This window comes from Chiroxiphia lanceolata, chromosome 1, assembly GCF_009829145.1.
Source record: "Chiroxiphia lanceolata isolate bChiLan1 chromosome 1, bChiLan1.pri, whole genome shotgun sequence".
Lineage (NCBI taxonomy): Eukaryota > Metazoa > Chordata > Aves > Passeriformes > Pipridae > Chiroxiphia > Chiroxiphia lanceolata.
The window spans coordinates 43,890,535-43,903,110 of NC_045637.1; the positions used below are offsets into that span (position 1 = coordinate 43,890,535).

Consider the following 12,576-nt stretch of genomic DNA (forward strand, 5'->3'; position numbering starts at 1 on the left):
TAGAAATGAAGAAGCTATTTTGTCTTCAGATTGGAAGGCAAATGTAATTATTTGTGAATCAGAAAAATATTTTAGTGTGGAAAACTCCATAATAAAACTATGAAGTATTTGTAAAGGAAAAAAATTCAGCACAATTTCTTACAGTAATTTCCTTTGAAATGAATCAGACCACTAGTGTGAGGAGTGGCTAAGCGGCCAACAATGTTCTTTAGTCTTCTCATGAGAGAACTGCTATGGGGGCAGAGCAATCTAGCATTGTTTCACTGGAAAGAAAGTGCTTACACCCTAATCTCTATTCACATGAAGCATTTTGAATAGTTCTTATTGGATTCTCTGTCTGGCTCTCACAACATGAACTTCAGAACTTTCAGAGAGCCTATGGATCTGGGCCAACGACAAATGTATTTCTTCAATTCATGGCAATTAGTAAATCCATGTAGAGTATCATAATTAACATGCAGACACATTGATATCAATGTTTTTAGCTTGGTGGGATAACTGGAGGAATGATCCCCTAAATCTTCAGCTGCTGCAGATGACATTACTCCCCACCTCCTGTGTGATAAGGAGGATCATTCTGTAGCCTGGTTTTGCAGAATGAAGAGAACCAACCTCTCCTTAGTGTTCAACACTTGGGGGGGAATTTTCAAAAATTAACACCTAATTCTGGTATTTTCATGTAGCTCTATTTTCTTTAGCATAAAAAAAAGCCTTCTTAAAGGTGTTTGTTCTGACAGAACATTTTTCCCTATATGATTAATGGCATTTGGCCAGGGCTTTGGGGACCTATTGCAAATGACTTAAGGCCCTAACTCTACAAACACTAATACACATGCTTAATTTAATGTAGATGTGTAATATGTGAGATTCCTCGTGCATGCAGTTTAAAGCATAAGCTTAATTATTTCTAGGACAACAGGCTGCACCAAAAATGGAGAAAGAATACACATAGGTTTAAAAAGCCCCCAAAACCATAAGCAAGGTTCATCTCTTATTGAGAATGACTGTTTGGCCTGTGTCATGGTTGGAGTTTCTGTGGACTTACCTCAGCAGTCGGAGCTCTGCAAGGAGAGTGGGATTTTGTTGTGCCTTCTCTGGTGTGGGCTGAGATGCTTGCTCATGTTCAAGTCGCAGCCTCTGAATCTCCTGTAGGATTTCTCTTGGGGAGGAGAATAAGCAAAAGACTACAAGTCAGTAATTTTCCACCAAACCAGCTCACTGAACATCGCAAGAGGAGAAATAGTATGACTGTATGTAGCTTTTCACCAATATAGATGTAGATAAAATGACTGGGCTGCAACCAACCAAAGAAGCTCTCAGCAATGGGAAAGAGCTCTGGATGTTTTTTAAACAAACTCTTGAGATTTTACCGTAAAGGGAAATATTTCTTCAAGACCCCCAAAAATCAGAGGTAGACACGGAACAGCTCTAAGCTTAACTGAATTGCTCCCTTCTAATTCTTCACCATGAACATTTCAAGCACTTCAGGAACTTAACAAAAATTAAAATAACCTTTCTGGCCCTTCTTGAGTATGAGAGAAAACATTTGGCACTTAAAAAATACTTTTAGTGTAAGTAGAGATGTGAGAGCAGTCAACAATTCACATAGAAGCACTTTAATAGGTCTCGTTACAACTTGCTCATCAGCTCTGGAGTGCTGTCAAAAGGCTAATACAAAGCTTTACAGCAGAAGGTAGAAATCTTTGTGAATTTTGTCTCTTCTTCACAATGTGCTGGACAGCAGACGGTCAAGAGCCAGCCTTGAACTATGAAAGACAAATTGAGAGTGGATCTGGTGGTGCTCATTACACGGTGACAGAAGGCAGTGAAGAGTCTGGAATAGGAAACCATCTGGTCTGGGCTGGCCTCTATTTTACAGTCCAGCACTAAAAGCAGAGCTCTGCTGCCATACGTTTCATGGCATCGGGCAGCCTGATACCCAGGGCCCAATTCTCTGCTGTTAACAAATAGGCATCACTCCTTTTTGGGGCCGGCTGGCCTATTTCTTCTGGACACTGTCTCTCAGTCTCCGTCGCATCTGTACCTCCTGTCTCATTTGATCAGCAGTCTAACTTGCTGCTAACCTTTCTGTAAATCTTTCCCAGGCAGACAGTGTTCTGGAGAGCTTTAATCATCTTTTTCCCAAATAAAAGCAAGGGAGCATAACATTACAAGCGTGACTGATCCTTTTATCATTTCATGTTATAGGGCTACAGAGGATCCGACTGAAAAGTTAATCCGGTTTTGAAACAGGATAGGCTTTTTTTTTTAAACTCTTTACAAACAGCAGCTGCAAACAGTAAAGTATCAACGATTATATCATGCCATTGAACAGTATGCTTATGGAAACACGGGGTAGCTATGGATTTCAAAGCCTTTGTCATATTGTGTGGATCTTTTTGTGTTCTGTGCTTTTTGTAGTGGGAGATGCATGTGCATGTATAAGCACATTGTACGGGTGTATGTGGTAAAAAATGCTAAGAAACAAACAAACATATGGTACTGAACAAAACCAGGTACTTTGTGGATGCTTACCGGTTTTTATTTTCAAGTTCAGCAATCAGCTGCCTTTGTTGCTTGTTTGCATCAATGGTGAAGGAGATATCTGATGCCCCTCTCTGCTGACTCTGCTGCTGTTGTAAAACAGAGAAGGCTGCATTGAAAGAGGAATAGCCAGCATGCACCTATGAGTTCAACATAGATCTGTTCTGTGAAATCTGCTTACAGAAAATGCAGTACCAGGCTTGCCTACACTAAAAAAAGAGCATCTGTGTTTTGCTCATGTTGGTATGTCTCCATTGCTAGTAAAAGCAGAGTAAGTGCTAGAGTAAATAAGACTCAAGTGTTTACGATCCTGTCATTCATTGCTTTTTCAAGGAACTTCCTCTGAACCAGTCATAAAAAGCAATGGCACTGCTGCAGGCAGTTGCTGTAATATGACTTCTGATTTTGATGCTACAGACAAGAGGAATGCACTGAAGCAAAAATCAGTGTCTGCTTCCAAAAAGAAGGGGATGTGTTTCCAGTGCAGTGATGTTTCACCCTTGAAACTGTGGCTTTACATTCAGTTTGAAAGCTGTAGTCAGTTTTCAGTCTGGCTGTGTGGCCCATTTGGCCAAGTTTTCCTATACACTCTGATGATACTTCAGAAAACCTCTTTCCCAGTCCTTCAGGTACAGCAAAACCTTTTTCCCCCCAATAAAATGAGGTGAGAATTAAACAATTTCTTACCAGACTAGGCAGTGCTCACTAAAGATTCATTGGACTATGCTCTCTTTTTGCATGTTCAGCAACAATAATCAGTTACTTACTGTTTCTCACTCCTGTATTTCAGTATTGTATCAATGACAACACAGAACAAGACATTTAAGTTTCACAGCTACCAAAGATATCCATTTATTTCTAACTCCAACCTGAAAGAATCTCAGACAGTTAAAAATACTCTGCTGAGTTACTGCTGTGATATGAGTGTTCCTCACTGTAGAAAGCCCTGTGAAGTGTAACCCTGGAGTCCTATTTCATGTGATGCGAGGCATTTCTTTCTCCAGGAGGTGGACCCCCAAAAAGGATGACGATAGCCTAACAAATCTGACAAAGGTTAGGATTGTCTGTGGGGAAAGGACAGCATGCTTTGCCTGGAACCACATACTATTTTTGCTGCTATGGATTCACTTTCCTATTAACACTTCAGCCACAGGGAAGCAGAACAGTGCATAAAGGTGAAACGATACATGCTGGTGGATGTCATGGCTGGTACAGGAGGAATCAGGATCTTTCCTGAATGCCCACTGCTATTAATAGATTTTAATCCTTAAGAACCAGAATGACCATCAGTAAAGCTTTAAAAATTTCCACTGTGCTCCTATTGTAGTGCCACTCTTGTGCTCGGAAAAAATTTCTGTATACAGAAACCTTTCCTTTTCCTTCTGTCTCTTTTGTTCAAAGAGCACAGATGAATGGCAACGAGAAATTCAGTATTTTCCTTCAAACCAGCTCTATTTATATTGTTTCCTACGTTTTCCCCCATATTGAGGATACATGTTGTACACAACTGATTTCAACCAGTTTTTACCCAGAGACATTATTAATGAGAAATCTTGTTCCCTGTCCTTCAGAAACAGCATCATCACCTACAGATTGTCTTAAACTTGAAACACCTCTGAAAAGGACTGATTTGTGCTTGGCTGGCAGAGTAGGAGCACCCTTCTCTTCCCACATAGCTGCAGATAGTCTGAAATCTTCCATGACAGATAGCTGCACGGGGCAGCATATTCGTCTGCTCTTGGTGTGAGTGTTAATCAGTGTCTTTACATGAACTGTGGTGCCCAATTTCACCCTTTCAGTTGACCCTGCAGTGTAAATCTCTGTGTGAAAATGTTTCTGGGCACTCTGTACCAGCTGCTTTTCACTTAACCATCATTTATGCTCCCTTGTTCTACCAAATGGGCTGAGATGGAAAAAAAGTAACTAGGCCGACCTTATGTGTACCATTTAAGATTTTATATACTTTGATTAGGTTCCTGCTTCATTGTCTCTTGTTCCTAAATGCAGTTAGTGAGGTTTTAGCCTGTCATCACCTTCTATCTTGGGATACATAGAACAGAATAATCATTGCTCTGAAATGAAAATGGGAGCCAGGGCTAATGCAGGGGGTCATTACAGTCATCCCGCTGAAGAACATTCTTTAAAATCCTTAGTACTTAGGGCCCTAGTGGCTGTGATATTTGAACTAGAAAGTAAAATGGATTCTCCACCCATTTTTCCACTGCAGTAAATCATTAACCTTTAACCAAACTGGTCCAGACAGTATTTTCTAGTCTTTCCTCAGTTCAAGATGTCAGATTCCTTTTGATGTAATTATTTAAATACCATTGCATCAGTATATAGATTATATGCATTAGTATGTGGATTCTTTGGTTTAAATGGACTGCATAAACGTGTTATTAGTAAAGCATAACAGCCTCTGATGAAAAGGATAGGGAAAAATAATCCATTAATCATTAGACTGTCAGATGCAATTTTCCTGATCTTGCTAAGCCCTTAGAACATGACAGAAGGAAAGTACCTTCCTTTAATTATAACACTTACTGATGAAGAAGTTTCTGCTGCCAGCCTTGCTGCATACCTGGCGATCAGCTTATGTTCTTCATCCAGGCGACTTGCGCTGTCAAGCACGCTGCTCAGGCGTGGGGGGAAAGGAGGGAAGACATGTTTACACATGGTAAAAATGACCATTGCTCTCTCACACCATCATCTCACAGCCCCTTGTTACAGAACTTGGAAGCAAAATGTCACCAAATTAAACAACGGGAGACTTTATTTGAGCAAAGGGGAGAAGGGGAGGGTAACTTGCCTGGGAGGATCAGCTTTAGGCGCCACACAGCACCTTCCCTTAGGGGTTAACAGCAGCAGTCTGCAAACCCCAGCCAAGGTTGTGCAAGATGCAACTTGCAGACTGCTCCACCCAAAAACAGGTGGGAGGTGGTTAGGACCACCAGTCAGCATTTATTTTATATGTCAGGTTTGTCATATCTCCTGGAAGAGAGATTACTTTTTGGACAGTGGATTAGCGGGAACCTCAGTGTTGGCTGAGAAAAATTTTAGAAATTTTGTCAGATTTGCAACAGAAAACAGTATTTAGGACAGTTTTGCAGGGCACTTATCAAGGCCTCATGGACTACTGTTTGGAACCACTGATCCAGGAATTTATAATCAGACTTTTTCTCTTATTATTGGTTTCTTGATATTTGGGAGTAAGACTTCAGAGAATTGCATGACTGAACAAAAAGTGTAAAAACTAAACAGCAAATATCTGAATTCCTTTAAAATATTGCAACTTATTACTTATATATCACCAGTGATCCCAGACTTGGACTCACTCCAACTTGGAGACAACTCCTGCTGGCAGGATTCAGGAGTCTACTAGCACCAACTATGATGGACTTCGCTCACATATGCAGAATCTCCAATGGAGATTGGAGACTGCCAATCAAATCTCCTGTTCAGAAAGTGTAAGAAACTAAAGAGCAAATATACTGGATTCCTTTAAAATACTGCACTTTATTATTTTTTTCTCCCCCTAAAAATATAAAATGCAAATATTTCTTTCAGGTAAATGCCTTTCCAGCTGTCCTTATTTTAAATGGAGGCTATTATTTAGTCAGATGAGCAGGAAAAAGGTAATATAGTGAGAACCTTTACTATTTCTAAACATTTATAAGTTTGCAGAGAACCATCAAAACAACTGAACTGATAAAACCAGAAATCTGAAGAGGACTGAGTTGACCCTGGATAATCCTGGGCTTTAGAATCCTATACTTCAGTAATTCTAGCATATACGAGAGAAAAAAAATGAAGCCCTAAGAAGAGGAGAGAAGAACACTTTGCTGTGCAGAGTACAAGACAGTCTGAAGACTGTCCCAGACAGAGGTAAGTCTGACCTCTTCTTATCCCTTTGCAACTGTATGATGTTTTTTTGGCTGAAGGGAGACAGGCACACACCTCCCTGCCCATGGGCTCTTCAGGGTATGCAATTGGTTGCTGGCGAAATGAGCTTCATATTTCAAAAAAGTGTGCAAAACAAGAATTGCTCTGGGCATGGGATTTTATTCTGATTTTTGCCAGAAATTGTATCTTGAACTTGAAAAGCCTTCCAGAGGAAACTTGTGCAAAAAGCTCTGCTTTTGAAGAACTGACATCTTTAAAAGGAAAAGGAAATACTTCTCCAAAATTTCTCAGTGAGTTCATGTCCCCGTGTACCTCAAGGAACTACAATGGGTATCTTCTGGTTACCTTGATTAAATCCACTGGGATTTAAATGTTATGTTTGAAAAATGGGTAGTGGTTGATACTCACTGATCATTAAACTAAAGTTGGGTGTCATGTGGATTAGTTATGGCTTATTGATGTAAAAGAAAAGAGACAAACATCATCTTTTTCTCATTCTGACAATAACCTGTGAGACCACAAGCATAAAGTTTAGAAAAACAGTAAAGCTCTGAAAAGTGAGACACAGAGAGGTTCCGTGTAAGCAAAGCTTGTGCTGCAGACTGCATGCAAGATTTCTGGAGGTAGATGGACGCTAACTTTTTGGTTTTCATTTTTTTCTTACATATATAGCTTAATTTTATGCTTACTCAGATTCTTGTGGGATAACCTATTTACATTCTGAAAGGACCCAAGATAAAGGTATTTTTCTAAATTTATACAGTTCTGCTTCTTACATACTCATGCTTACTGTACTGATATGTCATGCAGAGAAAGAAAGGGGCAAGTAAGTCTTGCAGGCACATACAATTATGTAAACCAGGTAATACAGGTTACTTTCATGACAGTTAATTAAATTTTTAATTTTACCATAATTACTAAAACACTGCATCCTAACAGATGGTTGTAAAACCAGCAAGCGTTCAGCATCAATTCTCCTTTTTACAGCTGTGTGCAGCCATATTATCCATCCTGGAAAAATGGAATATGGTTCCACTTGTTGGCATAACACAATCTGCACCATAGTTCTGAGATGTGAGCTAAACCCCAAGACAGTGGCTTTACTGAATGAACCAAGCCACTGTAGCTTTTTGATTCTTACTTGTATTTAATGTACTTGATATGTATTTATGCATAGGTGGATGACATAAAATAGATGTAGCAGTGCATCAAATTTGGTCTATGAATGCCACAAATCACTAGCTCCAAAGCTCTATAAATTAAATTTCAATGTCGGAGATAAATTTAGTTCCAGAATAAACCTATTCTTTGTGACCATCAAGCACAGAGGTATGCACAGCAGCATTAGCCTCGAATGTCTCAGAGTTCTAATTTGCCATAATTCACTTCTGGTTTACTTCAGCAGCTTCACGGACAATCATACAGTGAAACAGTATGACAATCATACACACAAGCTTTAAATATTATGAATACGTGAGCAGAATTTGGGACCCTCAAGAGAATGATTCAGGCAGCCCTTTGAAAGAAACTAAACATTTTGCATACAAATATCGTACTGCTTCTTCTTTTCTAAAACCGTTAAACAACACTTTGAACACTGCTTCTCCATTAGTGACCATTTCTTTAAAGACCTTATAATTATTAGTAATAATTGGTCTGTCATCTATCACCACACACATGTAGAATGAATATCCAATATTATCACCTGTATATAGGACTTCTGTGGCCTGAGGGAGTTCCATAAAAAGGGGATCTCAAAGGAGGAAAAATAGGATAGCCAGTGAGCAAAGGAGTGACACTGGAGGATCTTTGCTATTTCTCAGCCTTTAGATGTGTCAAACCAGCCTGTTCTGCAGTAGGCACCCTGCAATAGCTGATATGGATGTTCCCTGCTGGTCTTAAAACTATGCCACCACTGGTTAGGAAAGTTTCTTGTGAAATTTTTGCAATAGAGATATCAATGTGGTCTTCATGATGTGCTCTTATTCTACAAACCTTTGCTTAAATAAATAAACAGAAAATACAGACAAATTAAAGGGTAGGTTTCTAAGCCCCAGGGCTGTAAAAACAATAAAAACACACCAAATGTATTCTGAGGAGTGTTTAACCATGACACTTTAACATCTGGCCTGGTTTTAAGGCACTTAGTAAACTGAGACACATCATCTGAGCTCACTGCTATTGTTAATTTGCTATTTACTTTAGAATCACCAAGACTTTACCACCAAAATGTGAATAACATTCAGCTATGGGGGTATAATCATAAAAACTAACTCAATTCAAGGGAGCCAAATGTCTATAGATTTCCTCTGCAGCAGTTGGTCTCTGAATGTTTTTCCTCTTTCAAGGGAAGATTAGATGAACCTTCCTAGCTACAGCTAGTTGTTGTGCACGCTCCCTTAATAAACATTTTAAAAAATTCCGTGGAGTAGCATGCCACTTTTATAGTACAGAAATAGGACCCACCACAGAACTACATAGTATAACATAAAAAAACCAGAAAATAGCTTTCTGTGGAACCAAAATAACCTCCTACTTTTAATATATTTGATCTTATTTTCTTCTGCACCTGAAAAGAAAAAGACTGAAACATGTGGAATTAATATTCAAAACTAGGCAAAGTCTCTAACTTTCAAAAGTGAAAACTATCTGCAGTTAAAAGTTCTTTTTTAGAATCAGACACTAAAGATGAACTAAAGTAAATATCGAATATCGGTTTCACATATTAAACCAGACTTTACAATTAAACTATTTAAAACACCTGGCTAAGGCATACGTTTTCTACCCATACAGTTACTATAAATAATGAATTAATTATTTTTCTTGTTTCTTAATTTGCTCTGGAGTACTGGCTTCTAAAAAACCCTTAAGTAGCTTATTAGCCTGTGGTGGATGGAAAGGAAAACTTGTACTTTTAATTACAGTATCAAATAACTGCAGATAAAAACAAAAATAAGTTAAAATTAATTAAATTAATTTTAACCCCCCCACAAAAATTAAAATATAAATACCAGCTGCACTTAAAATGGAAAAAAAGTTATACTGGGCTATATTGCACTGATCATTAGCTACTACAAATTAGCTTGACTCAGTATTTAAAAAATCCAAGGCTCATTTTGTTTTAAAGTGTTACTATATAGTTCTTAGGGTAATTTTATGTATTACGCTCACAAAGTATTTCTGTAGGTTTTTCTTGCAAAGGTCCAGGTACAATCATTCCTCTTTTCATCTTTGGCTGCCAGAAGCACTTGAAAACATATAATGGCACGTCTGGGCATGTACAAGTGGTATTTTGCAGACAGATTCAACAGCAGAGCTGGCCAGCTGCAGCCTCCCTTACATCATAAGCTACCTGATTATGTTTAAGTACAGGCTTTACTCAGGTTACCAAATCTTCTTAAGATGCAGGGTGAAATAGGTTGAACTCAGCACCATCCTAACACAATTGTGTGGGTTTTGAGCAAACTGCATCTAGCTACTTCGGGGCATGGACAGGAGGAGTTCAGCTTTGCCTTGGGACTATGAGAGATGCAGCAGCTGAGCCTCCCGCAGAGGCCTCACCTACCTGTCCTGGAAACTGGCTTCACACAGGAACTTCAGAATGGCAAGACTTTGTTCTTGTCTTTACCAAAAGGTAACCATTCCATTTCTCTACCAGCAGTCTCTACCAACAAAGCAGTAAATGGCAATGCACCCTGGTCTGACACATGACTAAGACTGCTGTCCCTCTCAGTTATGTTTCTGTCAAAATCTAATTACACAAATAACTGAGATTGTTTCTCATCAGGATGATATGACTGCAGTGATTTAATGTCAGTAATCAGATGTTATGTACTATGCTTTACATCAAGTTTTTAAATTATTAAGTCCATTATCAGTTGCTCTCCATTCATTCCTCAAAACCAACATGTTAGATGTTATGGCAGATGATTTGTATGTACATATTTGGGTACAAATTTACTATGACTTGTTGAGGTTGGCTCAAAACCATGAGAGAACAGGTCAGAATATACAGAATAAAATTTAGAGGATGAAAATGGTAAACATAAGGCTAGGCACCCACAAAGAGATCTGGTGATGAACTGGTGGACCTCACTGAAGCTAAATAAATCACAGACATGGCATCCAAAATGCCATGCCTGACGAACCAGCCTACCACAAAGAATTACCCTAAACCATGTCCATTCTTTGCTCACCTCTTGAACAACCATATCAAATAAGTCACTTGTGGTAGGCAAGTGATTTTCTTCTCCCCATCAGACTAGACCGAGTGGTAGTGTACTCCTGTCCTTGATCACAGATGGGCAAAGACTGTTTTACACACATGCCCCCAACAGCTTGCTTTCACAGTCACAGCATAAATACTCCTCCAGAAGCCTGCTTTCTGGAAGTGCTTCTTCAGGAATGAAATTCCCCTTCAAAATGCTTTTGTTTTGAGCAAATGGTTTTCATTTTCCTCACTAAAAACTAGTGCTTTTTTCCCCCCACTGGCACATTCCAGTGGGCTACAGAGTAGAGAAGCAGATCCAGAACAACGGAGGGAGACTCTTTGTTCCACTGGGCACGACAAATTACTCCCATTTTCAACAGGAGCTACACAAAGAAGTGAATTTTGTAAGACTGCAGAGAACCATTGCATTCACTCTTCCAAATGAAGTTGTTTGTTGCTTTCTACACACTAGAGTAAATGAAGACTTTCACCTAACCTGGGAAATATTCTGCAATAGCAGTACTGGAAACTGAACTGAGCAAAATAAACCTCCTGGGCATAGTTTTGCCAGAAACACTGTACAGTTTTCTGCTCAGCACTGCATTTTCTAGGGTCATATACCACACTGCCCATCACCTTGCTGCTACAGGGCTGCAAAGTCTAGAGTTCTGCTGCACTTGGAGAAAGGAGCCAGCGTTTTCTCTTCCTGGTGTGGCCCGCTGCAATGCCACTATCTCAAGTGCCAGGATAGCCGGTGTGTTTAGTAGAGGATGCTCCACAATCACTCCAGCAGAAACAATGAACTATGTTCAAGACACCCTTGAGTCTGAATGCGATAAGGGAAAAGTTATATACAAGACTCAAATAATGCAGACATCAGGCAGATTTAAAGACAATGCCTGACATATGTAACAATAAAAATGAACTTCTTTCACTAGGTTAAAAAGCAAATTATTATCATCATCATCATCTTCTTTACTTATGTACTATTACCATTTTTTACTTTCAAGGAAGGTGAAGCTACAAATTATGTATCACCTCAAAAATGAATACCTTGAAAATATGGACTTATTAATCATTGCCGTGTGAAGATTTCTGTACCCCCACTGAGCCCTGCACTGCCTAGAGCACAAGTTCCCAAATCAATCTGCATTGCCATTCTCAACTAAGCAATTATTTGCAATACTTAGCAATAGCTTGCTAACATCACTAGAGAGAAATAGCAGCGACTGCCAGAATCCACCAACTTTGGGAGGACATACTCTGTGTTCATACGCATTCCCTTTAAGGCTAGTGCTCATGAAGAGCTGCTTCAGCTCGTAGCCAGGAGGGAACAGAGAGAGCATTTGGCCGACCAACATCCCTTTCCTGGGTCCCCCAAAGGTGCCAAACCTGCACTAACCGTGCGGGGTTGCTCTGTAGCATGTTGACATACAACCCGATGAGCACATGTTCATCAGCCAGCCTGTCTGCAACATCGAGGCTGTACTGTAACCTGGAACAGGGCCGCGGGAGAGAGGGTGCGATCCGGACAGACGGACAGATAAACAGAGAAAGCAGGAGCAAGTGAGATTGTGAAATGGGAACTTAGGAACGAACACCTAAGTGTTTTTAGAGAAGAAAAAAAAAACCCCAAAAACAACACACCACATGCAGAAATGAATTATTTTGTTATTATTGTAATTTATGTATTTAGTATTTAGTGACATAGGATGGTAACATTTGATGACAGAGCCAGCCTCAAAAATCAGTGAGATGCCAGATTGGGCCAGGGACTGGAGCTGTACAGTACTATTTATTGTAAACTACAGCAAATTGTGAGGTCAGCATTATTTATTTTAATATACTATGTATTACATATAAACATTATATCGATATGTAACACACATGATTGACATACTGAATTCACAAGCTAGATT

General features: G+C 39.4%; 1 protein-coding gene across 12 annotated transcripts in view; it reads right to left on the reverse strand.

The window, feature by feature from the left end:
• DTNA (dystrobrevin alpha) overlaps positions 1–12,576 on the reverse strand; it is a 225,419-nt gene that overhangs the window by 23,779 nt on the left and 189,064 nt on the right. For 6 of the 12 annotated variants that reach the window (XM_032676147.1, XM_032676120.1, XM_032676110.1 and 3 more), the window contains 3 exons: positions 5,089–5,176; positions 2,536–2,633; positions 1,046–1,159 (listed from right to left, as the gene is read on the reverse strand). In XM_032676147.1, the coding sequence (XP_032532038.1) occupies positions 1,046–1,159; positions 2,536–2,633; positions 5,089–5,176 (300 nt within the window). Of the gene's footprint in view, positions 1–1,045; positions 1,160–2,535; positions 2,634–5,088; positions 5,177–12,059; positions 12,153–12,576 lie in introns of all 12 variants that reach the window. The other 6 variants (XM_032676102.1, XM_032676096.1, XM_032676077.1 and 3 more) reach the window with 2 other exon arrangements.